Source organism: Salmo trutta, chromosome 27 (genome assembly GCF_901001165.1).
Source record: "Salmo trutta chromosome 27, fSalTru1.1, whole genome shotgun sequence".
Classification (NCBI taxonomy): Eukaryota; Metazoa; Chordata; class Actinopteri; order Salmoniformes; family Salmonidae; genus Salmo; species Salmo trutta.
Window position 1 is genome coordinate 10,579,694 of NC_042983.1, and position 27,938 is coordinate 10,607,631.

The 27,938-nt window shown below is 42.3% G+C and overlaps 1 protein-coding gene across 1 annotated transcript; it reads right to left on the bottom strand.

Annotated features, from left to right (window-relative positions):
- Positions 1-5,807: 5,807 nt before the first annotated feature.
- On the bottom strand, positions 5,808-27,799 carry cds2 (CDP-diacylglycerol synthase (phosphatidate cytidylyltransferase) 2). The gene is made up of 13 exons (XM_029716609.1): positions 27,560-27,799; positions 24,595-24,737; positions 24,044-24,140; positions 23,317-23,414; positions 22,646-22,785; positions 21,421-21,479; positions 12,538-12,620; positions 10,393-10,480; positions 10,151-10,219; positions 9,910-10,062; positions 9,144-9,263; positions 8,763-8,866; positions 5,808-6,510 (listed from the first exon to the last, which is right to left on the bottom strand). The coding sequence occupies exons 1-13, from the start codon at positions 27,623-27,625 to the stop codon at positions 6,387-6,389; spliced, it is 1,344 nt and encodes a 447-aa protein (XP_029572469.1). The 5' UTR covers positions 27,626-27,799; the 3' UTR covers positions 5,808-6,386.
- Positions 27,800-27,938: the final 139 nt, after the last annotated feature.

The following is a 27,938-nucleotide window of genomic DNA, read 5'->3' on the forward strand; positions in this document are numbered from 1 at the left end:
GAAACAATACCCACAGGAGGGGTATATGCGATGTGTGAACAGCCAAACATAGCAGGTACTGTTGAAGTCGGAAGTTGACATACACATAGGTTGGAGTCATTAAAACACGTTTTTCAACCACTCCACAATTTTCTTGTTGACAAACTATAGTTTTGGCAAGCCGGTTAGGACATCTACTTTGTGCATGACACAAGTAATTTTTCCAACAATTGTTTTTCCAGACAGATTATTTCACTTATAATTCACTGTATCACAATTCCAGAGGGTCATAAGTTCAGGTAACTAAGTTGACTGTGCCTTTAAATAGCTTGGAAAATTCCAGAAAATATTGTCATGGCTTTAGAGGCTTCTGACAGGCTAATTTACATCATTTGAGTCAATTGGAGGTGTACCTGTGGATGTATTTCAAGGCCTACCTTCAAACTCAGTGCCTCTTTGCTTGACATCATGGGAAAATCAAAAGAAATCAGCCAAGACCTCAGAAAAAAAATTGTAGACCTCCACAACTCTGGTTCATCCTTGGGAGCAACTTCCAAATGCCTGAAGGTACCACGTTCATCTGTACAAACAATAGTACGCAAGTATAAACACCACGAGACCACGCAGCCGTCATACCGCTCAGGAAGGAGATGCATTCTGTCTCCTAGAGATGAATGTACTTTGGTGCGAAAAGTGCAAATCAATCCCAGAACAACAGCAAAGGACCTTGTGAAGATACTGGAGGAAACAGGTACAAAAGTATCTATATCCACATTAAAACAAGTCCTATACCGACATAACCTTAAACGCTGCTCAGCAAGGAAGAAGCCACTGCTCCAAAACTGCCATAGAAAAGCCAGACTACGGTTTGCAACTGCACATGGGGACAAAAATAGAACTGTTTGGCCATAATGCCCATCGTTATGTTTGGAGGAAAAAAGGGGAAGCTTGCAAGCCGAAGAACACCATCCCAACCGTGAAGCACGGGGGTGGCAGCATCATGTTGTGGGGGTGCTTTGCTGCAGGAGGGACTGGTGCACTTCACAAAATAGATGGCATCATGAGGAAAGAAAATTATGTGGATATATTGAAGCAACATCTCAAGACATCAGTCAGGAAGTTAAAGCTTGGTCGCAAATGGGTCTTCCAAATGGACAATGACCCCCAAGCATACTTCCAAAGTTGTGGCAAAATGGCTTAATAAGGAGAACAAAGTCAAGGTATTGGAGTGGCCATCACAAAGCCCTGACCTCAATCCCATAGAAAATTTGTGGGCAGAACTGAAAAAGCGTGTGCGAGCAAGGAGGCCTACAAGCCTGACTCAGTTACACCAACTCTGTCAGGAGGACTTGGCCAAAATTCACCCAACTTATTGTGGGAAGCTTGTGGAACGCTACCCGAAATGTTTGACCCAAATTAAACAATTTGAAGGCAATGCTACCAAATACTAATTGAGTGTATGTAAACTTTTGACCCACTGGGAATGTGATGAAAGAAATAAAAGCTGCAAATAAATCACTCTCTACTATTATTCTGACATTTCACATTCTTAAAATAAAGTGGTGATCCTAACTGACCTAAGACAGGGAATTTTACAAGGATTAAATGTCAGGAATTGTGAAAAACTGAGTTTAAATGTATTTGGCTTAGGTGTATGTAAACTTCTGACTTCAACTGTATCCCTACATTCCATAATGTCCTTGCTAGCTTGGTAAGATTCATACCCTACTAAAATAGAACTCAATATTATGATTAACCTATTGCTGAGGGAAATTCTCATTTATGTAAGAGCAAGTCGCTAAGGAGGAATAATGATGCCCATTTCCCCCTATAAGTAGTTTCCTTTCAACCTTCAGGAGATGGAATGCATCGAACTGCCGTGATGCAAATGGAATAATAACCTTGCTGCTTTTAAGTGTAATACTGGCAGAGGCTCAAAAAATAGACCAAGGAGGACTCTCAATTTAAAAAAAGCTATTTTAGCCTTTAGCTCACTCTAGTGGCAGCAATCCGTAATACAGACATGGTACTGGCACAGTACTGTTTGTACCACCAATGAAGTCCAAGGGAAATGTAGTCCCTTCTCACTGGTTGTGTTCCGACTTTACTTCTATTAATACCTCCCTTAACTACACATCATGAGACATCGCAATAGGTTCCCTCTCTTGAGCGCATCACACAGATAGCACATACCCAGTAAGAGCTTCTATAGACAGACAACAGCCAATATCAGGAAATACAAGACTAGCTAATGCACCAGATACCACAGCAATAAGAGTGAAAATAGCGACACGCGTATTTGAACAAAGTCTCTCCTCTAGTCCTATATTACCTGAATATTTCTCTGAACATTAGCTAAATGTGTGAGTTATGTAAATGTACAAAACAGAAGAATATAGATAATATCATTTCTAAACAGCTGGATTTGGATGCTATAATAATAATAATAATATAGAAAAACAAAGGTAAGTTTAATACCAGTACACTACAGTATACAATTCCCAGAATAACAATAACAGGCAAGGTAGAGAAGACTGACATAACATCAAATAATTATCACAAAAATGTATAGGAAAAAAAATCATATAACATGTGGGTACTGTGTGTTTAAAGTAGGCATTTCAAGGAGTAGAGGTGCGTGGTTTTTGGAGTGTATAGAGGTCTCCCTCTGTCGAGGGGCCTTCCATATCAGTGGAGACAGATGGGATGGAAGGTGAGGATGTGAAGCACAGAGACATAATGGCAGTGGACGTGTAGAGTAGTGCAGATGATTGCCCAATCCGAAACATACCTCTATGGCTTTTTAGTCACCGGATTCCCCATTATGCCTCCTTCCTGTAAGTATAGGATCCTACACGGACATTTCACAGCCTACATTTATACTTGATATTGCTTTGTTTCTTTTCCTGTTACATTCACGGAATAAAATGTGCTACTTACGATACTCAATCCTACATAAAACATTTCACTGACAGAAACGGAGGTACCTTTTCAATATCTTTGTAGCTAGTGATTGTTCAAGTTCAAGATGCATGAGGCTTGGCTTGATAAAATTAGACCTAGGCTACTCCAAAAACAATGTATCAGTCTACAACATGGGCCCAATCCCGAGTTACTGTACACATATGGCATCAATGGATGGATGATCGACCGATTATACAGTAAGTCAGCATTGGGCCCTATGTGATCAGTCAGAGTGAAAGATAATCTGTATGTGGGTCAGTCACAGCCTGCAACACACCCATCTATTTAATTAAACACATCAACCCCTAGTATTCCTAAAGCATCTCAGAGTCGGAGTGCTGATCTAGGATCTTGTCCTCGCTGTTCATATAATGTTACCCACTATGATCTTAAAGGCTTATCTGATCCTAGACCAGACAGCATTACTACTCTGAGACACATAAAGATGCAGAAATCGCTTATAGTTCGCCTAATTTCAGTTTATGTTGCAAAACAAGCAAGTGTAGTGTAGTAAAGAATCATTGTACCATCTAAACCGCTGTGAAATATATTTTCCATAAACAAAAATATTGTATTTTCAGTTGTTTGAAGCTGGTGTACAAAACTTAAAGTAAAAGACCCAAAAACAAAACTTAAGAACGCGAAGCATAGAAATAGCTTAGATAGAACATATCTACCGCTTCTTAGACTTACTTTCAATGAGAATTACAGACCCATAACTCACATTTCGATGTGAATATGGTTGGGTCGCCCAAAAAGTGACATATTGTAGCTTTAAAGAATACAGGCCCTGGTTTCCCCACTAACACCATTAATGTCATATCACACTCAGATTGGTCTATAGACTGGTCCTTGTAAATGAACACTTGACACTGGGTACAACCAAGGAGAAGAGTTTAACCATTTATGTTGATGTGACCACACAAGTCCCTTGGTGGTGATCTCACAATGGCAACAAGGAGGAAATACATCAACAGCATCTGTAGCTTTAATGTAGCTTTACAAAATCTATTCTTAGTTCACCTGGTGAGACTGATTATGAAATAAGTGTTACTACTGTTCTCGACCCACAGGAGGGGTGTGTAACCATGAGCACTATCTGTGAGCCTGTGGTTGCACCCCAAATGGCACCCCATTCCCTTTATAGTGCACTACTTTTGACCGGGGCCCATAGTGCTCTGGTCAAAAGCAGTACAGTATATTGGGAATAGGCTGCCATTTGAGACACACTGCCAGTGTTTGTACTATCAGGCTGTGGTAGTGTGGTCTGAGAGGGAGCAGACTTGGCAGTGCAGAAATCTTTAGCATGAAATGCTAGCAGAGTGATAACTCCATTACTGTCCCATAGCTTTGGAAACTGTACACAGCATGATCCATTCACTCCACCATCCTGGCACTTCCTATACAACACTCTATAACAGCTGAAAACAAGTGTCTGTCTGCATCTTAGAAGATTACAAAAAATAAAAAATTAAGTATGGTGGTCATTTGTAACTATTCTTCAATTACAAAAGCTGATGTAAACATGGATGGTGTCCCATCTCACTCATTCCTATGAGAACCTCAACAGGGGCCATCAGAGCCAGAAATACATGGCGCATATAGAGAGAGATATAGTATATATACACTGAACAAAAACATAATCGCAACATGTAAAGTGTTGGTCCCATTTTTCATGAGCTGAAATAAAAGATCCCATAAATGTTCCAGCCGCACAAAAAGCTTATTTCTCTCAAACTTTGTCCACCTGACAGGTGTGGCATATCAAGAAGCTGATTAAACAGCATGATCATTACACAGGTGCACCTTGTACTGGGGACAATAAAAGACCACTAAAATGTGCAGTTTTGTCAAACAACACAATGCCACAGATGTCTCACGTTTTGAAGGAGTGTGCAATTGGCATGCTGACTGCAGGAATGTCCAACAGAGCAGTTGGCAGAGAATTGAAGGTTCATTTCTGTACCATAAGCCACCTCCAACATCGTTTTAGATCATTTGGCAGTACGTCCAACCGGCCTCACAACCGCAGACCACGTGTAACCACACCAGCCCAGGACCTCCACCTGTGGGATCGTCTTTGTGGGGGAAAACACATTCTGATTGGCTGGGCCTGGCTCCCCAGTGGGTGGGTCCTACAGTATGCCCTCCCATGGCTGCGCCCCTGCCCAGTCATGCAAAATCCATAGACTATGGCCTAATGAATTTATTTAAATTGACTGATTTCCTTCTATGAACTGTAACTCTAAATTTTTTTAAATGGTTGCGTTTATATTTTTGTTCAAAACACCTCTGGTGGCTGTCATCCACCATAAACTGATCTCGGATAACGGAACTTGATTGGCAAATAAATAACCCCCACTAAAACCCTAACATATCAGTCCCGCACCAAAAGGATAATCGCTTAACATAAAACTTCTTACATTAAGGCAGACAACTGTGTAGTAAACTATCAGAAATGGCAATGAAATATATTGTGAAATACCGACTAGTCTTCCTATACTATTCCTTTGTCATTTAACAACGTGTATTCCATCCATTGCTGTGCAGGAAACAGTTTGACTCTTGACCTCCATTCCGTAACACTAATGACATATTCAATAATCCGGTCAAATCCCTAGTGGTGTTTTGTTCCTAATTTAGACAGTCCACTTCCTCTAATGGTTCTACCCCCACATGACATCACATACACCATTTGGCTGGGTGTGAACGAAGCTGCAGGTGAAGCATGAGTGGCTACAATGACACCCTTTATAGTGCACTACTTTTGACCAGGGGGCCAATAGGGCTCTGATCAAAAGTAGTGTAGTGTATAGGGAATAGAGTGCCATTTGGGAACCAGAGAGAAACACACATATGCAGCATGACATGTGCCAATAGCAGAGTGAATCTCTGCAGGTAAAATGCACAGACGAAGCACGGATTTAATGGAAGATGCCAATGTAAAAACCCAACCAATATTATAAATACAAACAATTATTACAATGAAGCAAATAAAACAGGCAGGGTGACAGGATGAGGACAATACAGTGTGAGTATGTTGAGCAGTGCATTAAAACACAAATAAGAAATATATGTATCATGAAATATTCACACACACTTAAGGTATAGAATATCCTGTATACATGTGGAAATGTACATCTGACCTCATTGTGGTACACAAAGTAGCATCACTTGTAGATAATATGGCTGACATGACTAAATAAACAGGTACAGTAACTCACAGACAACCTGAAACACTGAAGGAAAACAGTTTAGGACACACTGTCATAATGTACACACACACACACACACACACACAAAATGGAATGACCCAAAGGCTGGAGTTATTTTCTCACACAAGCGCTACACTTCTCCCCACACCTCCAGGGCTTTCTGGTGCCAGGGGGCTGCCCTCCTGGCCCCAGTAGGGTGACCCGGCCCTGGGCATGCCTGTGGGGGCCCTAGGCTTCCTCCTCCAGCAGACCCCTCTCTGTCAGGTGGGTCTTAAGGGAGTTGAAGATGTGGAGCTGCTGGTCCAGGCGCAGGGCTAGGAGTTGCTGGACCACCTTGGCAGGGTTAGGGCCCCTGGAGACAGAAGATTACACAACGGATCACATACAGGGCGATACTTTGACAGCACAAAGATGTCTCCAAGAAAGGCCTGGTTATTCAAACTGGTTGAGGCTGCAGCTCATTTCTCTATACAATAGAGCGGATCCACTGGGAGAGAATTATAAATTACAAACTGGGTGGCTGGAGCCCTGAATGCTGATTGGCTTACAGCTGTGGTATATCAGACCATATACCACAGGTATGACAACTTTTATTTTTACTGTTGTATTTGTATTTATTAAGGCAGCAGCTACTCTTTCTGGGGTCCAACAAAATTAAGGCAGTTTATACAATTTTAAAAACATTACAATACATTCACAGACTGTGCCATCAGGCCCCTACTCCACCACATATATACAGTAAAAGATCCATGTGTGTATAGTGCGTATGCATGCGTCTGTGCCTATGTTTGTGTTTCTTCACAGTCCCCGCTGTTCCAGAATTATTATTTTTTTATATATTTTTTTTAATCTAATTTTACTGCGTGCATGAGTTACTTGATGTGGAATAGAGTTCCATGTAGTCATGGCTCTATGTAGTACTGTGCGCCTTCCATAGTCTGTTTTGGACTTGGGAACTGTGAAGAGACCTCGTGGCATGTCTTGTTTGGTATGCATGGGTGTCCGAGCTGTTGGCCAGTAGTTCATACGTTGGTAACCAGTTAATAATAGCAATAAGGCAACTCGGGGGGTTTGATAAACAGTGCATTTTTTCCACATTGTTACATTAAAGCCTAATTCTAAAATAAAACAATTCTACCCCCATAATGACAAAGGAATAACAGGTTATACATTTTTGCCAATGTATTAAACATATAAAAAAACTGAAATATCACATTTACAAGTATTCAGACCCTATACTCAGTACTTTGTTGAAGCACCTTTGGCAGAGACTATAGCCTTGAGTCTTCTTGGGTATGACGCTACAAGCTTGGCAGACCTGTATTTGGGGAGTTTCTCCCATTCTTCTCTGCAGATCCTCTCAAGCTCTGTCAGGTTGGATGGGGAGTGTCGCTGCACAGATTTTTTCAGGTATCTCCAGAGATGTTCGATCGAGTTCAATTCCGGGCTCTGACTGGGCCTCTCAAGGACATTCAGAGACTTGTCCCAAAGTCACACCTGCACTGTCTTGGCTGTGTGCTTAGAGTCGTTGTCCTGTTGGAAGGTGAACCTTCCAGTCTCAGGTCCTGAGCAGGTTCTCATCAAGGATCTCTCTGTAATTTGCTCCGTTCATCTTTCCCTCGATCCTGACTAGTCTCCTAGTCCCTGCCGCTGAAAAACATCCCCACAGCATAATGCTGCCACCACCATGCTTCATCATAAGGATGGTGTCAGGTTTCCTCCAGAAGTGATGCTTGGCATTCAGGTCAGAGTTCAATCTTGGTTCAACAGACCAGAGAATCTTGTTTCTCATGGTCTGAGAGCCCTTTAGGTGCATTTTGACAAACTCCAAGCGGGCTGTCATGTGCCTTATACTAAGGAGTGGCTTCCATCTTGCCACAACCATAAAGGCCTGATTGGTGGAGTGCAGCAGAGATGGTTGTCCTTCTGGAAGGTTCTCCCATCTCCAAAGAGGAACTCTGGAGCTCTGTCAGAGCGACCATCTGGTTCTTGGTCACCTCCCTGACCAAGGCCCTTCTCCCCCGATTGCTCAGTTTGGCTGGGCGGCCAGCTCTAGGAGGAGTCTTGGTGGTTCCAAACTTCTTCCATTTAAGAATGATGAGGCCATTGTGTTCTTGGAGAGCTTCAATGCTGCAGACATTTTTTTGGTACCCTTCCCCAGATCTGTGCCCTGACACAATCCTGTCTCAGAGCTTTACGGAAAATTCCTTTGACCTCATGGCTTGGTTTGTGGTCTGACATGCACTGTTAACCTTATATAGACAGGTGCGTGCCTTTCCAAATCATATCCAATCAATTGAATTTACCACAGGTGGACTCCTATCAAGTTGTAGAAACATCAAGGATGATCAATTGAAACAGGATGCACCTAAGCTCAATTTTGAGTTTCATAGCAAAGGGTCTGAATACTTATGTAAATAAGGTATCCGTTTATTTTTGATAAATTCTGTGTTGCTTTGTGCCTACGAACAGCACTTAGCCGTGGTATACTGGCCATATACCACACCCCCTCACGCCGTATTACTTAAATATATATATATTATTTAACACATCAGCATTGTCAGCCAAAGCAGTTAATAAGCCTGTGGTATTCTAGCTAGTTACCTGATGAAGCTGGCGATGTAGACGTTGACGAACGTAGCCATGAGGTACTGGCAGTCGAAGCGGTCCATGATGCCACCGTGACCGGGAATTGTGTTGGCAAAGTCCTGGAATAACAACAACAACAGGCCGGACGGACATGGTGACATCAGAGCAATAGGGCATCAGAGCAGAGGACAACATAACACAGAGCTGGTGCACTGCTGAGACCCTTTGCTCAAGCAAAGTCAAAAGTAAGTCAAACTGCAGTGGATCACAAACTACGGTGAAACAGCCAAGTGGTTCCGGAAGCATAGATCATGAGCACGGGCCAACTAAGGCTACTCAATTCTAGTGAGTCCACCGGGCCCAGTGATAACAGTGGTGAGGTGTTCTGACAGTCACCTTGATCTTGAAGGCCCTCTTAAAGCCGCTGGCAAAGAAGCCTCCGAAAGGTCCCATGAGGGAGGCAAAGGCAGACAGGGAGATGCTGTGAATCTGGAATGGGTAGAGGCGCAGTGTGGGCTGGAGAGAGAGAGAGAAGCAAGACGTTAAAACTGGTCTCGCATATGGTCAAACAGTGTCCACAAAAATAGGAGAAATAAGGGGACATTATTTAGGACAGGGAAGGGAAACTGTTTTGAAGGCCCTCGGATCAATGTATTTTTATTTTTTTGGAACTACGTCTGGGTCTCAACTTACTGTTGGGAGTTAGAATAGTAGAATGCATAAGGTGCAATTTAAACATTTGGTTGTGTATCAACAGTTTCTCTCTTGTTATGTCGGTCACTGATAGTCACTCAGCCCATGGGGGCTAACATTCTTTCAGATTGGTCATTTAGTCTAGCGGCCAGCTATCTAAACTCGTAGTAATCAAGGTCAAATTAAAGCCCGTGGGGCCACCATTGATTTTGTTAGTCAGTCTCACTCAGATATCATATTAAAAACTGCAAAGCTTCTCTCCGCCCAATAGCAAAATGTGTATAATTGGAGCAAACTAGCTTTAAAAAAAGCTATATTTTCTCTACACCCCATGGCAAAAATGTGTAGAATTGCACAAAATTAACTCTAAAAAATGTTTTAAAAAATGATCTCTGGGGCAACTTAGACCAGACAGAGATCATAAACAGAAACCAGCCAACCAGACAGAGAGAGGACAGATCAGGCTCACCCATCCAGTGAAGGACTCGAGGGCGGCAGGCAGGGCATAGTCCTGCAGCTGGAACAGGTCAGAGGGTTCACAGTCCACCTCAAAACTGTTATGGTCGCTGTTAAACTCCACCGGACACACAAAGAAGCTGTAGCCCGCCATCACATAGGACAACTGGATAGAGGAGGAGAAAGGGAGTAAGATAAGACTAATAGAGAAATTTAAATATAAACTTTTGCACTTAGTTGTGGCAATTTCTTACCAGGATCCCAAACACAACAGTCGAAAAGAATCCACCAATGAAGCCCTCCCAGGTTTTCTTAGGAGACAGCTGCATGGAACACAGTCACGTTAACATATTAAAGAGTGTTCAAATGGTATCCCTTTTGCAAAATGCCACAAGCCTTGGAAGATGCAACATACCCATTACATATTCATAGGATCGCTATGTTGCCTGTTGATGTTGACCATAGCTGTGTGACTGACAGTGCCAGTCTTGCTAACCTTAATAAGTGGAGTACGTCCAAAGAAGAAGCCAAACATGTAGGCCATGATGTCATTGCAGATCACACAGGAGATGGGCACGATGAACCTAGACAGAGAAGGAGAGAGGAACTGGTATCAACAACTGGGGCATATTCAATGGAGTGTCGTACATAGATACGTTGTGCATAGAGCAGACAAGTATTTACAACAGACAGAGCAAGTCTCTTCTACACAGTTAATTTCCCTGAATGTTCTGTAACAAGCCCCTGCCGTGGACCAACCTAACTCCCTAATGCACTTATTTCCATCACATGGTTGTAGCGCCAGCCACAATTACATCAGCTAATAGTATTTTTCACTCTGCAGTCGGTTCTCCCACTAGAGGTCTTCACAGATCCACCTGTACCCAAATAACCGAGAACTGACGTGGGACCCGAGCGGGTCCGGATCCAGAATTCTAAATAAATGTCATGGATCTGGATCAGATTGTCACTGGTCTCGGGTATGTGTAAATTGGACTGACCGTATGACCGTACAGATCTGAACGCGACTGCTGCAGTAGAGAAATGTTATAATTTATGCTGCTGCTATTGCTTTTCACGAGACTGGAGCGTGGCGCGTGTTGCCGTCCAATCACAAAGCGGTTAAATTCTTATGGATAGGCGTTCAGTCAACGGGACAGTTGTAAATCATGCAGCGCTGTGTGTCATGATCGCACATTTTAGAGAAACAACAGATGTCGGTACATATAAGTGTCTTATATCGGCTGAAAGCTTAAATTCTTGTTAATATAACTGCACTGTCCAATTTACAGTAGCTATTACTGTGAAAAAATGCCATGCTATTGTTTGAGGAGAGCTCCTAACAACAAAACACTTTTCACCGTGATAGGTTTGATAAATTCACCTCTGAAGGTGAAATGTGTACTTACATTCTGAAATCTTGCTCTGATTTATCATCCCAAGGGTCCCAGAGATAACATGAAGTGTCATTTTGTTAGATAAAATCCTTTTCCATATCCTAAAAAGGTCCATATAGCATGCACGATCGATTTTGTATTTCCACTCATTCAATTTGCAAAGAAAGGAATCTGTGAAAATCTAAACCTAAATGTTGTTTCAACCAGTCATTTTACATTTGTATTTATTCCTCAGAGATCCTAGAACGTAACCAGACTTCACTATATCATTAGGAGTGTAGTATATCCTATAGGACACCAAATTTGGTCAGAGAGCAACGCCTTCATGGCACGCCGATGACACGGACGGTCTTCACTTGATTGACTAACTTTGTCAAATAAGCACCAATCGGGGTCAAACAAAGCTAGCTAGATAGCCAATGAGCTGGGCTTTACAGGAGTATGCGACAGAAAGCCTTTTCCTTTTGGAAAAATGTACCTGGGTGACTTCACACTAAATGTCATGTAGCTTGCTCATACTTCAAGTTATCAGTCTAAAACTTGGCACATACACTGATGCCCTCTTGTGGACACCATCAGAATTACAACCAGATTGATGACTAGATTTGGGACCTTTCTGTTGCATTTCAAAGACGGTAGTAGAAAAAAAGGTTGTTTTCTTTGTATTTTCTTCTACCAGATCTATTGTGTTATATTCTCCTACATTCAATTCACATTTCCACAAACTTCAATGCGTGTCCTTTCAAATGGTTCCAAGAATATGCATATTCTTGCTTCAGGGCCTGAGCTACAGGCAGTTAGATTTGGGTATGTCATTTTAGGCGAATGTTTTTTTTATTTTTATAAAAAAAATAAAAATAAAAGGGGAGGGGACTATCCCTATAAAATAGCTAAAAATGTTTATTTTCTGCAGTTCCATCACTCAGATCTGATTGGACTGGGTCTGGATCCGACCAGGTCTGTTCGGGAACGGGCCCGTGAAGACCTCTACCTCCCACTGTACAGAATGGAAAGAGTGGGCTGAATGAACACACCCATTTGGGACATACATGGGCATGTCCCAAATGACACCCTAGTCTCTATATAGCCAATTTAGGACGCAACCACTGACTGAATTTGCCCTCCCATACAGTGGAAACCAACTAGCGGTCAGAGATCTGATTAGCATTGCTGTTTACAATAGTCATGTGCCATGTGTTGTGGGCTGTGTGTGCGCATGTGAGAGAGAAAGAGACATTCCTTACCAGATCATTCCCTCAAACAGGTTGTGGATGATGAGGTGGGACTGGGTCACAACGATCAGCAGAGTTACGTGAGTCCAGCCAAACTGGCAGGCAGAAAAACAGAATTACATACATATATATAGTCTTAAAATCGTGTAGTATAGGATCTCTATAGAAAAGTGATATCAAGGAACCCAAAAGTTGGAAGAAAATTATTCAATTACTGTGGTATTTACACATAAACAGAGATGTGGCCAAAGTGTTAATGAGGAGAATGGCATTTGGCAGAGCAATCCTTACTGATAGGCGTGTCATCATTGCTCTGTGGTCTTTGCAACAACACAAACATATCCTAGAACCCCTCATATTCAAATCTGGACCTCGAAGCCAGTTCCACTGCTTAAACCTCCCCGCCCCCACCCGCTAATGAGGGTCTGATTTAGACCTGGGACAGCAGGTGGGTGCAATACATTATTAGGTAGAATAGAAAACCAGCAGTACGCCGGACCTCATCTGACCCTGCTGGTCATCTATGAATGTTTGAACATCTTGGCCATGTTCTGTTATAATCTCCACCCGGCACAGCCAGAAGAGGACTGGCCACCCCTCAGAGCCTGGTTCCTTTCTAGGTTTCGGCCTTTCTAGGGAGTTTCTTAGCCACCGTGCTTCTACATCTGCATTGCTTGCCGTTTGAGGTTTTAGGCTGGGTTTCTGTACAGCACTTTGTGACATTGGCTGATGTAAAAAGGGCTTTATAAATACATTTGATTAAATGGGTCAAATTTAAATACCGCCGTAGACGAAATCCTCAGGCCAGTCAGCGTGTGGCAGTTTAGCTTTAATGCAGTGTTTAGAGCTCACTCACTGATTGATGTGTTACTGCAGTGTGCAGTGCATTCGGAAAGTATTCAGACCCCTTGACCTTTTCCACATTTTGTTACGTTACAGCCTTATTCTAAAATTGATTAAATTGTTTTCCTCATCAATCTACAAATGAGGACAAAGCGAAAAACAGGTTTAGAAGTGTTTGCTCAAAATGCAAATCAATTTATAACATTTCTGACATGTGTTTTTCTGGATATTTTTGTTGTTATTCTGTCTCTCACTGTTCAAATAAACCTACCATTAAAATTATAGACTGATCCTTTCTTTGTCAGTGGGCAAACGTACAAAATCAGCAGGGGATCAAATACTTTCCCCCCCCACTGTAGGTATTCAGACCATTTGCTATGAAACTCATATTTGAGCTCTACAACTTGGAGTCCACCTGTGGTAAATTCAATTGATTGGACATGAATTGGAAAGGCGCACACACACACACACACACACACCGGTCTATAGAAGGTCCCACAGTTGACAGTACACGTCAGACCAAAAACCAAGCCATCAGGTCGAAGGAATTGTCTGTAGAGCTCAGAGACAGGATTGTGTCGAGGCACAAACTTGGGGAAGGGTAGCAAAACAAACCTGCAGTATTGAAGGTCCCCAAGAACACGGTGTTCTCCATCATTCTTAAATGGAAGAAGTTTGGAACCACCAAGACTCTTTCTAGAGCTGGTCGCCTGGCCAAACTGAGCAATCGAGGGAGAAGGGTCTTGGTCAGGGAGGTGACAAAGAACCCAATGGTCACTGACAGAGCTCTAGAGTTTCTCTGTGGAGATGGGAAAACCTTCCAGAAGGACAACAATCTCAGCAGCACTCCACCAAATCAGGCCTTTATGGTAAAGTGGCCAGACGGAAGCCACTCCAAAAAGGCACCTAAAGGACTGACCATGAGAAACAAGATTCTCTGGTTTGATGAAACCAAGATTGAACGCTTTGTCCTAAATGCTAAAGGTCACACCTGGAGGAAAACGGGCACCATCCCTACGGTGAAGCATGGTGGTGGCAACATGATGTTGGGATGTTTTTCAGTGGCAGGGCCTGGGAAAATAGTCAGGATCAAGGGAAAGATGAACAGAGCAAAGTATAGAGAGATCATTGATGAAAACCTGCTCCAGAGCACTCAGGACCTCAGATTTGGGCAAAGGTTTACCTTCCAACAGGACAACGACACTAAGCACACAGCCAAGACAACACAGTAGTGGCTTCGGGACAAGTCTCCGAATGACCTGAAAATAGCTATGCAGCGATGCTCCCCATTCAACATTTGTATTTATTATGGATTCCCATTACTCTTTCTGGGGTCCAGCAAAATTTAGGCAGTTTATACCATTTTAAAAGCATTACAATTACATTCACAGATTTCCCAACACACCATGTCCCCTCAGGCACCTACTCCACCACTAATCTACAGTACAAAATCCATGTGTACGTGTGTGTATAGCGCATGTGTCTGTTCCTATGTTTGTGTGGAATCACAGTCCCCGCTGTTCCATAAGGTGTATTTTTATCTTTCATCATTTTTTTTAAATCTAAATTTTACTGCTTGCATCAGTTACTTGAAGAGACCTTGTGGCATATCTTGTGGGGTATGTATGGGTAGCTGAGCTGAGCGCCAGTAGTTCAGACAGCTCGGTGCACTCAATATGTCAATACCGCTCAAATACAAGTAGTGATGAAGTCAAGCTCTCCACTTTGAGCCAGGAGAGATTGACATGCATATTATTAGATCTCTGTGTACGTCCAAGGGCCAGCCGTGCTGCCTTGTTCTGAGGTAATTGCAATTTTCCTAAGTCCCTTTTTGTGGAACCTAACCACACAACTGAACAGTTGTTCAGGTGCGACAAAACTAGGCCTGTAGGTACCTGCCTTGTTCATAGTGCTGTTAAGAAGATAGACAGCGCTTTATTATGGACTGTTGTATCAATATGTTTTGACCATGACAGTTCCCAATCCAGGGTTACTCTAAGCAGTTTAGTCACCTCAACTTGCTTAATTTCCACATTATTTATTATAAGATTTAGTTGAGGTTTAGGGTTTAGTGAATGATTTGTCCCAAATTGTATTTATTATTTACAATGCTTTTAGTTTTAAAAATAAATTAAAATTACTTTTGCTTCCCTCCAAGTCTGGGGGCACACACGTTCTAGTAAGTAGGCTTAAATTGAAAATATGGCAAATAGGAGTTGCAATATCGTCCCCTATTATCCTTAGTAATTTTCCATCTAAGTTGTCAGACCCCGGTGGCTTGTCATTGTTGATAGACAATGACTTTACGGAATTCAAAATTACAATGCTTGCCTTTCATAATTTGTTCAGATATACTTGGATGTGTAGTGTCAGTGTTTGTTGCTGGCATGTCATCCCTAAGTTTGCCCATCTTGCCTATGGAAAGAAATCATTGAAGTAGTTGGCAATATCAGTTGGTTTTGTGATGAATGAGCTATCTGAGTCAATGAATGATAGAGCTGAGTTTGCCTTTTTTCTCCAAAAAGTAATTTAAGGTGCTCCAAAGCTTTTTACTATCATTCTTTGTTATTTATCTTTGTTTCATAGTGTAGTTTCTTCTTTTTATTTAGTTTACGCACATGATTTCACAATTTGCTTGCCATTTTGTGCAGCCAAACTTATTTGCCATTCCTTTTGCCTATTCCCTCTCAACCATACAAATAAATGTTCAATACTTCATCAATCCAAGGGGATTTAACAGTTTTCACAGTCATTTTCTTAATGGGTGCATGCTTATTAGTTAGTGGAATAAACAATTTCATAAACGTGTCAAGTGCAGCATCTGTTTGCTCATTACACACCACAGACCAACAAATATTTACATCAACATAGGAGTCACTATAAAACTTATTGTATGACATCTTATACACTATATTAGGCCCAGCCTTATACACTTTGGTTTTCCTAGATATTGCTACTATATTATGATCACTACAGCCAATGGATCTGGATACTGCTTTCAAGCACATTCCTGGTTCATAGGCACATGATTACAGTATAGAATAGCTGAAGGATCAGCAGAGACATTCAGGGCAGTTAGAGGGACATAAATTAGGTTACTTACATTGTATCTACCAACGCCCCTGGTGTAATGTACATTTGCTGAAGCATTATGGCAATTCTGCATCACAAATGGTAGGGATTAGCTGAGCTGGGCTTGGGTCATTGATAAGTCATTGTCTCAATGCAACCTTATAATGCGGTGAAAGGATTAAGGAACCTAAATGATTTGGGTGGATCCCATCCTCCTTATAAAAACGTGTTTTGTTTCGAAAAGGTATAGAAATTGTCAGAAGTTACACCCACTGAGCTGCAATAATCACGTAGCCAGTTGTGAGGAGAAAGAATCCTGCTAAAGCATTCAATGCCATGATTCAGAGAGGGCACAGGGCCAGATATGATGGGTCTTTTGTTAGTGTCTAGCAGAGTCAATCAGCTCTTTAAAATCCAGTTTCAACTCTTCAGAGCTGCCATTCATAATGTCATTAAAACCCACATGGACTACTATGGAAATCGATTCTATGTCCTGAAGTAGTATATTCGGGAGCAGCTTAGTAATGTCATTTACTCGAGCTCCGGGATAGGACATTGTTTTTGCACCAGGAGCACATTTCACATTTCTTACCATAGAGCTGCCCAAAAATCACAGCTGGCGAGAAGGACGAGGAAATCTGCCCACTCCCACAGGATTCGGAGAACCCTTTATGGACGGGCGAGAGGCAGGATAACTTGAGCCTGTTGCAGGCGTCTGACAGATGGAGAAGCCCCGCTTGATCTAGAGCAGGGCTGAAGGTTGCCGACTTCGAAATCGTAGTAGTAGGCACTGTGGCCACAGACACAGGCACCCGAAGCAACAAAAGTGCAGGAAGCTCAGGCTCCAGAACGGCGAAACTATTCCTTGTTTGAATCCACTCTGGGCCTCTCGTTGCGAGTTTAGACTGCTTTGCGGGAGGCCGCTGTCATTGACTTCCACGGCTTGTGACATGTGACCATCGTTGATTGCCTTGCTCCTCTTGCTGTGCTCCTTCAACTGAATGAGGAGCTCCGGGCAACACCGGCAAGTCAGATAACGACAAACAAGGCATCCAACAAGCGTGAACGCCATCCAGCCACCAGCTTAGAAAATGTACACATTCCACTCTGCGGTTTTTCCAGGTTCTTACGAAGGCTGGCGACCTGCATGATCAAGGAAGCCACCTCAAGCCTATAATCCTCAGTAAGGAAACAATTGCCGCATTGGAACTACGAGTGATCCGGATTGTCCCGAAACAAAGCGTAGTAGATACAGCTCTAAAAAAACAGTAATTTATTTCTCCAGACAAAAAGGGCTCCACTGAAAAACTAATTTGGTACCAACTTCGTTAGCTTGATGGCTAGCAGCTTAGCATCTCTGTAAAGCAGGCTTCAACCTTCGTTAAGCGGAATTCTGGGACAAGAAATAGCGGTCCTAGCTGTTAAAAGCTAAACGAGTCTCGGAATACCCGCAGAGCTTGAGAGGATTTGAAGAGAAGAATGTGAGAAACTCTCCAAATACAGGTGTGCCAAGCTTGTAGCGTCATACCCAAGAAGACTCAAGGCTGTAATCGCTGCCAAAATGTGCTTCAACAAAGTACTAAGTAAAGGGTCTGAATACTTGTGTAAATGTGATATTTAATATACATTTGCAAACATTTCTAAAAATAACTGGTTTTGCTTTGTCATTATAGGGTAGTGTGTGTACATTGAAGGAAAAAACTATTTAATCCATTTAGAATAAGGCTGTAACGTAACAAAATGTGGAAAAAGTCAAGGGGTCTGAATACTTTCCGAATGCACTGTGTTTCCTTGCAGCGCTCAGCTCTGTCACTGCCTTACATGGTCAAGCCTGAGCCCAGAACACAAAGCCTCTAGCTATGTGTGTGTGTGAGACAAAGGCAGCAGATTAAATATTCAGATAAGTATTCACACCTTTTTTCCCTCATTTTGTTGTGTTACGAAGTGGGATTCAAATTGATTTAATGGTCATTCTTTGTCAACGATCTACACAAAAAACAAATGTCTAAGTGGAAGAAAAATACTAACATTGAAAAATAAAACACTAATATAATCTTGACTAGATAAGTATGCAACCCCCCCGAGTCAATACATGTTATAATCACTTTTGGCAGCAATTACAGCTGTGAGTTTTTCTGGGTAAGTCTACGAGATTTGCACACCTGGATTGTGAAACATTTGCTGATCAAAATTCTTCAAGCTCTGTCAAATTGGTTGTTGATCATTGCTAGATAACCATTTTTCAGGTCTTGCCATAGTTTTGACTTAACTCTGCTTGAAAATCTAACTCGGTCTGTGATTAGCACCATTCAGTTTCCCATTTCCCAGTCCTTAATGATTACAAGCATACCCTTAACATGATGCAGCCACCACAATGCTTGAAAATATGAAGATTGGTACTCAGTAATGTGTTGTATTGGATTTGCACCAAACATAACACTTTGTATTCAGGACAAAAAGTGAATTGCTTTGCCACATTTTTTGCAGTATTACTTTAGTGCCTTGTTTCAAACAGGAAGCAGGTTTTGGAATATTTATATTCCGTACAGGTTTCTTTCTTTTCACTCTGTCAATTAGGTTAGTATTGTGGCGTAACTACAATGTTGTTGATCCATCCTCAGTTCTCCTATCGCAGCCATTTAACTCTAACTGTTTAAGAGTCCCCATTTGCCGCCTCCCGAGTGGCGCAGCAGTCTAAGGCACCCGGGTTCAATCCCATGCTGTGTCACAGCCAGCCGTGACCGGGAGACCCATGTGGCGGTGCACAATTGGCCCAGCGACGTCTGGGTTAGGGGGGGATTTGGCCGGCCAGGATTTCCTTGTCCCATCGCACTCTAGCAACTCGTGGCGGGCTAGGCGCATGCAAGCTGACTTTGGTCGCCAGCTGGATGGTATTTCCTCTGACACGTTGGTGTGGCTGGCTTCCGGGTTAAGCGAACAGTGTCAAGAAGCAATGCAGCTTGGCAGGGTCGTGTTTCGGAGGACGCATGGCTCTCTACCGAGTACGTAGTGGAGTTGCAGCAAAGGGACAAGACTAACTACCAATTGGATATCACGAAATTGGGGCGAAAAAAGGGCTAAAAGTACAAATACATTTTTGTTTTAAACAAATATGTTTTTTTATTTTTTTTAAATAGTCACCATTGGCCTCATGGTGAAATTCATGAGTGGCTTCCTTCCTCTCCGGCAACTGAGTTAGGAAGTATGCCGGTATGTTTGCAGTAACTGGGTGTATTGATACCCTATCCAAAGTATAATGAATAACTTTACCATGCTCAAAGGGATATTCAATGTCTGTTTCCACCCTTTCTGCATATATCATCAGTGTGCCATCAGAGTCCATGCAACTTATGTGACTTGTTTTATTCTACCTTTATTTAACCAGGAAGGGCACATTGAGATTTGAAATCTCTTTTTCAAGAGTGTCTTGGCCAAGATAGGCAGCACCAAGTCATTGCCCAATTAGACAGACATGAAAAACTACACGCAATCTAGCAAAAACCATAGAAATCACAGGAGTATAACAAAGTCATAAAACAGCAAATTGAAAACATTGACAGGTCAAGGAAACAGCCTCAAAAACCTTCATCTGTCACTACCGTCGTATGAATAATAAGGCGCAGCGTGAGTAGAGTTCCACATTTTAATGATCGTGAAACCTCCAAAACACCAAAGATATAACGATCATGAAATACGTAGCGCACATAGGCACTCATACAAAACAATATCCCACATAGCAGGTGGGGAAAAAGGACACACTAAGTATGATCCCCAGTTAGAGGTAACGATATTCAGCTGCCTCTAATTGGGAACCACACACCAACATAGAAATGTAATACCTAGAAAAAACCCTAGTCACACCCTGACCTAAAACACCATAGAGAACCCCGAGGGCTCTCTATGGTCAGGGCGTGACATCATCCACTATTTAAAAACACCAATCAGGACAAGTTCTTCCAGTTTAAAAGTATTTTGTAAGGTGCTCCAAACCGATGGTGCTGAGTACATAAAAGCCCTTTTACCAAATTCAGTTCGGACATTTGGAACAGTTAGCAGGATAAAGTCCTGAGAACGAAGAGAGTACCACCACATTTCTGGAGAATAAAAACGGCCAAATAAAATGGTAGTAAACCCAAAATGGCTTTGTAAATAAAAGTATACCATTGACTGAGCCTACGAGTGACTAGAGAAGGCCAGCTAACCCTGGTATATAAAGTGCAGTGGTGCGTTATGGTTTTACAGTTTAAAATAAATCTCAATGCTCCATGGTAAAGGGTGCCAATTGATCTCAAACACTGAGCAGAAGCAATTATATATAAAATATCACCATAGTCTAGTATAGGGATAAATGTAGCTGATACTAGCCTCCTCCTGGCTTCCAATGAAAAACAGGCCTCATCCTAAAATAAATTGGTAAGCATATTTTTTGTCCTGAACTTATTTAGGCCTGACATAACAATGGGGTTGAACACTTATTAACTCAGGACATTTCAGATTTTCATTTTAAATTTGTAAAAATTTCAAAAAACATAATTACACTTTGACATTATAGGTTAATGTGTGTAAGCCAGTGAAATAATAATAATACATTGGATCCATTTTAAATTCAGGTTGTAACAACAAAATGTGGAGAAAGTCAAGGGGTATGAATACTTTCTGAAGTTACAGTAGATCTGGGGTTCCCAAACTTTTTCCCCTCAGGCCCCCATTACAGCATTGGGGAACCTTGTGCATTCTGCTATTACAACTTTCAAGAGTAAGTTGAAAGCAGGAATGTGGTGGAGAGAAGAACCACTGCTGTGGATGAGGCCCTGGTCTTATGTCCTGGAACGGACCCAGAACGATGTTGGATGGCTTACACGTTTTTAGGCCGGGACACATCGATAACGTAATAGTAGCCAAGAGGAAGAAGGCTCATAATACAGAACCCACAAACACTATGCCCAATACACTACGCAACACATGCACACAAACACTCACCATGTAGAACTGCAGGCGATAGTGTTTCTTCACCAGGCTCAGCACAAACATGCAGAAACCTGCAAAAAACACAAAGAGAGGAAACAAGTCAACAAAGCATTTTGGGGTCAGCCTGTTTTTAGTAGTTATTGTCATTCTTTGCTTTCAAACTGAGGACCGATAACTGCATCGTTGTAAATCATCCTAGCCATGTTCAATCACAAAATCAATCTTCAGTGACGCATAAATGCCAATTTGGTTCTGGGTTCCGAGGTTAAAAGCCTGCCAAAGTCAGTAACAGATAACAAGACAATCACGTGAATGTGCAGCATCAAACTCTTAATTTCTTACAGTTCCAAGAAATCTATTCTTCCCCAAAGCAGAGTAAGAAGATACCCTTCTGAGTAAGAGGCTTTTAACTGAATCAAACCAATGTGACCATAATCCAGTTAGGACAACTTGGACATCTGAATATTTCTACATCCATCCAATTCACATTATTTTGTTAGATGGGCTTCATCAGAGAAGAACAAAGCTAGCCTGGTCCCAGATCCGTTTGTGCCATCTTGCCAACTTCTATGGTCATTGTGGCGGCCACGTCACAAACAGATCTGGGACCAGGCTAGAACAAAGCACACAGTGTTCTGCGAGTTTGTCTTTATAGAACTAGTTGACCCTGTGAGCTCATTCTATATTATCTGGCACTGGGGAGATGGCCCGATTACCTTAAAAGCCTTTTCTTGCCAGCCTTTCCACAGTAAAAGACCTGGCCTGGTTTTTAAATGTACCCAAAGGGAGGAGTGAACGAAGGAGGGGTGGGTATTTACTTTCCTCTCCTTTCACCTTGAGGCACAGAGTCGAGGTGTGATCATGCAGTCACAAACAGCTGTTTGCGAGTCAAGTGCTGCCTGCCTTTACCACATCCTGCTGCCATTAACTGCCATACTGCTGCACCAACTGACTGAAAGCATGAGGAGCAAGTGAAGCACAGTGGATCTTCCGTCTGAAACTAACCATTTTTAAAACTTGTACCAAACCCTTAGTCAGGTAAAAACTGATAGAAATTGCAGAAGCTCCAACAGTGACTAAAGCAACACTAAAAGTTGAAGAGGACTGCCCTTCTCCCTCCCCTCTCACTCAATACTCCCTGAAAGCACTAGATCGATTTCCATATATCCTGCCTGGCCAGATCAGGAAGGAAAACACAAGGAATGGAAGCTAATTAGAACTTGAGCCACAGCCTCACCAGTGAGGTACATGGCAAAGGAGATGAGGCGGTGGTATTTGCTGAGGATGCGCAACGGCTCCTCCCTCTGCACCAGATTAGAGAAGTAGTCCGTTACCGTCTCTCCGTAGAAGAAATAGTTCACACACAGTAGGAAGTACCTGAGGGGGAGGATGAGGAGGGGAAGGAGGAAGGTGAGGTCAGAACTGTTGCAACACAGAACACAGATCAACTGCACTATGCACTCCAGTCTAGAAAAGTCTGGTGTAATGGTGAACTTTGGGGTTTGCATGTATCTGAAGCCATTAAGGGACATTGTAGGTTCAATATTTACATCAATAATGTTAAGAGCTTTTCACCAGGTTTTTCCAACATAGTGCAATGTGAATGGCAGGAAACCACTGAGCGATCATACTACAAATACCATCACCACTACTTTGGTTAAAAAAACTACACCTCTACATACTCAATTTGATCAGCTAACTAACATGATATAGTCTATCTGCTGATTGGTTTAATAAGCTAGATAAACACTGTAAAGTGGGTAAACATTACCAAGACCAAAAAAATCTCAGGAAGTCTGCAATGAAATAAAACATGCAATTCATTATTTTGGGTGGCCAAATGGTTAGTTGCAGTGTAACCTTAAACACAGACATAGAACTGAGTGTGTGTGTGTGTGTGTGTCTCACCAGCTCAACGTTCTGAACCAGGGCAGGTGGTAGGAGTGGTACACACTGTAACCAATGTGGATGATTTCTTGGAAGCATTTGATCTGCACACACAGCACCTGGGCAGACAGAGATAATCCAATATTACCGCAAATATACAACAGGTCTATAATAAATGACTGAGGTGTGCCGATGACTGAGTGTTGGCATCATCCCTTTGGTATCAACTACATGGAATTCCCCTACCACACATGTGATATCGCTCTGACAACAGCATCTGGTCTGTGTATGATTCGTCATTGCTCAAAACCATGTCATTTAATCATACACATTTGGACGTGTCTTGTGCTATGACCATTTAGAGAGTTTTTGTGTTCTCGAATTAGTTCCTGCAGTGTCTGGATGTGGCAGCATGCTTTCTCCCTCCCAGCAAGTCCAACAGAGCATTAAAGCAGAGCAAAGAAAAGCATGTTATTTCCACTGACCTACACTCTGAACCTGAAACAATTAAGGACAGACAGAAACAGACAGACCCAATTAAATCCCTTACCCTCTCCTAACGCTTTGTTTCTGCAGATCTGTAAGGTGCGTTAGCAACATGGTAGAAGCGCCAACGATGCACTGCTTTTACCTATCCTGAACCTACGGATCTGGAAATGGCGAGGGGTTAGGGCCAAGGGAGCGGGGTAGGGAGCGATTTGGGATCGGCTAACAAACTGGACTGACAGGAGGGAGGAGGAGCACTCACAATCAGCATGAGCACCATGGGGCCCAGGTAGATGATGAAGAAGAAGAAGGAGATCATAGCCAGAGTCAGGATCCCTCGCACCCACCAGTTCTTCCATCTGAGAACACACACAGTTAATACCCACATGTGGTGTTTAATAGATTGTGAAATGAACACAGTGAAATTAAGAGGGGAACAATAAGCATCCATATCAGTTGCACAAAACATTTGCTGGCCAACACACTCATAAAGAATGTCAATATAGGCCGACACAAAAAAAAGGTGCTGTTTCATAAGCATTCAATTATCCATGACTGAAAAGCAGGATATTTTTAGGAAGGAGGAGCAAACAGAAGACAGTACAACAAAAAAACGCAATAGGTTTGTGATGTCCCAAATGGAACCCTATTCCCTATATAGTGGCACTACTTTTAACCCGAACCCTGTGGGACGCAGACATCGTGTGTTGTGAAACTATGATCTTTCCCTTGTTCTAAACAATTCCCAAACTGGATGTTGGGATTACCATGAGAAGATAGTAAATAGAAATCTGTTATTTTGGTAGTGTTTACCGTGAGGACAGTCCAGACAGGGCTTTGTTGAGGACCTCGGGAGTGTCATCAGCAGGGACAGGCACCCCCGGGGTCCCTGTATCAGGCTTGCTCTCACTGTCAGACGCCCCATCCTTCTCTGCTTTCCCCTCATTCTCAGATCCCTAGAGACAGATGGGGAGAGAGTGAGTCAGATAATGTAAATAAACACAGCTAGCTACCTATGAGGAATGCTCTCCCACTTCCTTTTAAGGTCTATTTTTTTTGTCAGTGAATAAAACATTGCAAGCAAGGTTGTAGAGCTTTCCTGATTTGGTGTTAGGATATTCTGCGTGATAAATGTAGGTCTGATAGCGACAGAGTAATCAATATATTTCACAGTGTCTGTCTGCCCCTTGATACTCAGAGCTTTTGTTGTGAAACTGCATTAATCCGGATGACCCTCTACTTTTCCATGGCAACAGCCACCAAATGTGTTATCAGGAGACAGCAGACACTAGACTGCTGTAAAGTCCTCGTTGTCGCTCTCCTCTGCGCCCCCCGACCGGGCGCTACCAAAGTTACACTGTTGTCTAACCTCTTAATAACACAACAGATGGCTATTAGCCTACACTATTTCTATATTGGTTGCAAACACACACAGCAGAAGCCATCAAGTTGATGGATCCTCTAGGCTCACTGGTTTCCATGGTGACCATGTCATGTCAGTCGGGATGCCTTTGTTAAAAATAGCCCCTCGTTTCACATAAACAACACTCCTGCTACTGAAGAGACCATTTTCATGTGTCCTGTGTAGGAAAGAGTACCACTACACTCTTTGCCATTTCACATCAGAAGCAAAATATTTATTCAACCATGTTAAGTAAGTAATGTAGGCCTATGCTATTTCTACCTTGTCTTTTGACTCCTGCCAATCAGGCAAGCCTAGACCTACTCTTCTAAATTTGGCTCACCATGGCTCATACGGTTTCAACAACAACAAAAATTGAGGGTGCAGATGACTTGTTTTCCATGGAAAGTTGCATCTGCAGTCAGGGAACTCCTACAGTGACATATGACTCTAAACCGAACCATAGACAGCACAGCACCACAGCTCTATACCACAACACAGCTGCATGAGGCCTGCCTGACAGTTGTTAACACTATCCTTCTCTTCAGCAGTCAAACCCAGATTGGGGTTAATGTCAATTACTGATCAAAAACCACAATGCAAGGCCCTATGCCTAGCCACCCAGGACTACATTCTACTAAAGCAGGAATGCAAGGCAAAGTGGAGGGATACTGAAAATCTAATAAAGTCCCACAGTGGAACTGTGTCAAATTAGAGAACAGGCAATACACACCAAAGCAGCTGGACACTGTCTATTTTTATTAGAACTTATGAACACCCTTGACCTCAACATATAACTATGTTTCTTCATCAAAAGAGCCCGCAACTGGCATCAAATCAGATTTTATTTGTCACGTGCGCCGAATACAACAGGTAGACCTTACATTGAAATGCTTACTTAAAAGCCCTTAACCAACAATGCAGTTAAGAAAAAATATATATAAAAAATAAAACAAATCACTAAAGAGCAGCAGTAAAATAACAATGAAGAGGCTATATACAGAGTCAATGTGTGGGGGCACCGGTTAGTCGAGGTAACTGAGGTTATATACACATATAGGTAGAGTTTTTAGAAGCTGTTTAGAAGCCTCTGGGACCTAGACTTGGCACTCCGGTACCGCTTGCAGAGAGAACAGTCTATGACTAGGATGGCTGAAGTCTGACAATTTTTAGGGCCTTCCTCTGACACCGCCTGGTATAGAGGTCCTGGATGGCAGGAAGCTTGGCCCCAGTGATGTACTGGGCCGTACGCACTACCCTCTGTAGTGCCTTGCGGTCGGAGGCCAAGCAGTTTCCATACCAGGTAGTGATGCAACCAGTCAGGATGCTCTCGATGGTGCAGCTGTAGAACCTTTTGAAGATCTGAGGACCCACGGCAAATCTTTTCAGTCTCCTGGGGACGAATAGGTTTTGTCGTGCCCTCTTCATGACTGTCTTGGTGTGCTTGGACCATGTTAGTTTGTTGGTGCACACTAGCTAAGTTGAGGCAGTCGTGGAAGTCTATTTGTATGTGGCTACAAATGTGTTTGTGGGTTGTCCTTCCTGCAGAGTTGATTGGCCTTTTAATTTCAGCCTAGCTACCTTACGAGTTGAAATCCAACCCATACATTGGAAAAACCAGGCAGAGTTTATGACTAAATTGAAGGTCGTTCCACCTCAAAAAGCACAAGAAAGAGGATTGACACCCACCATCTCAGATTGTTCTGAAACCGTTTCTGTTGATATAAACAGATAAGATTATCATTCCTGCAACATTATTTTGTTGAAATATAATTTGATCAAGTGCATTATTCTCTCAGAGATCAAATTATATTTAAACAAAATAATCTTGCGTGAATACTAATCGTACCTGTTTCTAACTACAGAAACGATTTCAGAACAATCTGAGATGGTGGGTGTTATGGCCTGCTGAAATGACATGGAACGTTCCTGGATTTAATCAATTGAATACATATCTAGCTACCAAATTTTAGCTGCCCTCTTTGACCTGGCAACACAGGCTAACGTTAACGTTAGATAAGATAGCTAAACAGCTAACCACTGAAGTAAACGAGTGCCTTTCATGCCAAAACTAATGTTAGCAGCAAATCAGCATCCATATCATGTTGTTAGCTACCTAGTTAGCATTCTATCTATGTTTTGATAGTAAGCTCGCGCAAATGTTTATTAATTGCAGGCGTGGCTGGTCAACTAACTAACTTGGCTGTTACACTAGATATAGTTAACTAGCTAAAACATTTACTATAATTACTTATAGCCTCTATCATTTTGTGTGGAAAGGTCTCCCTGCATCATGTGCATATAGCGGATGTTTCTCTTCCCTTGGCTAGCTAGCTAGCGGGTCTGTCCAAACGGTAGTCCATAAACACTCCGTACCTTGTCTTCGGATTGTTGATGTTGTAGGTCGTTTTCCGTCGTTCCGCGGTGCCGTAGCTCTGTCATTTGTGCAACTCTTGTCCAAGCTACTACAGAGGAGTGTATGTTACAGCTTGCTAGCTATTTTACAACCTTTGCTAGCTTGCTAAATAACAAATATGACCGTTTGGTTCGACAGAAATAATCCTTTGCCCCAGATGATGCACGTTCCTATTACTGCGTTGCCCCTCCCACAAAGTGGTTTCCCGAAGTTGCTAAATGGTCTGAGTTGCATTCTGTATCGCGACGTTTTGTAACGTTGCTTTGCAATTGGTGCGAAACACTCTTTATAAAATCCACTTTCTCTTGTCTGGTCTAGTCTAGACTTGAATTAATTCCA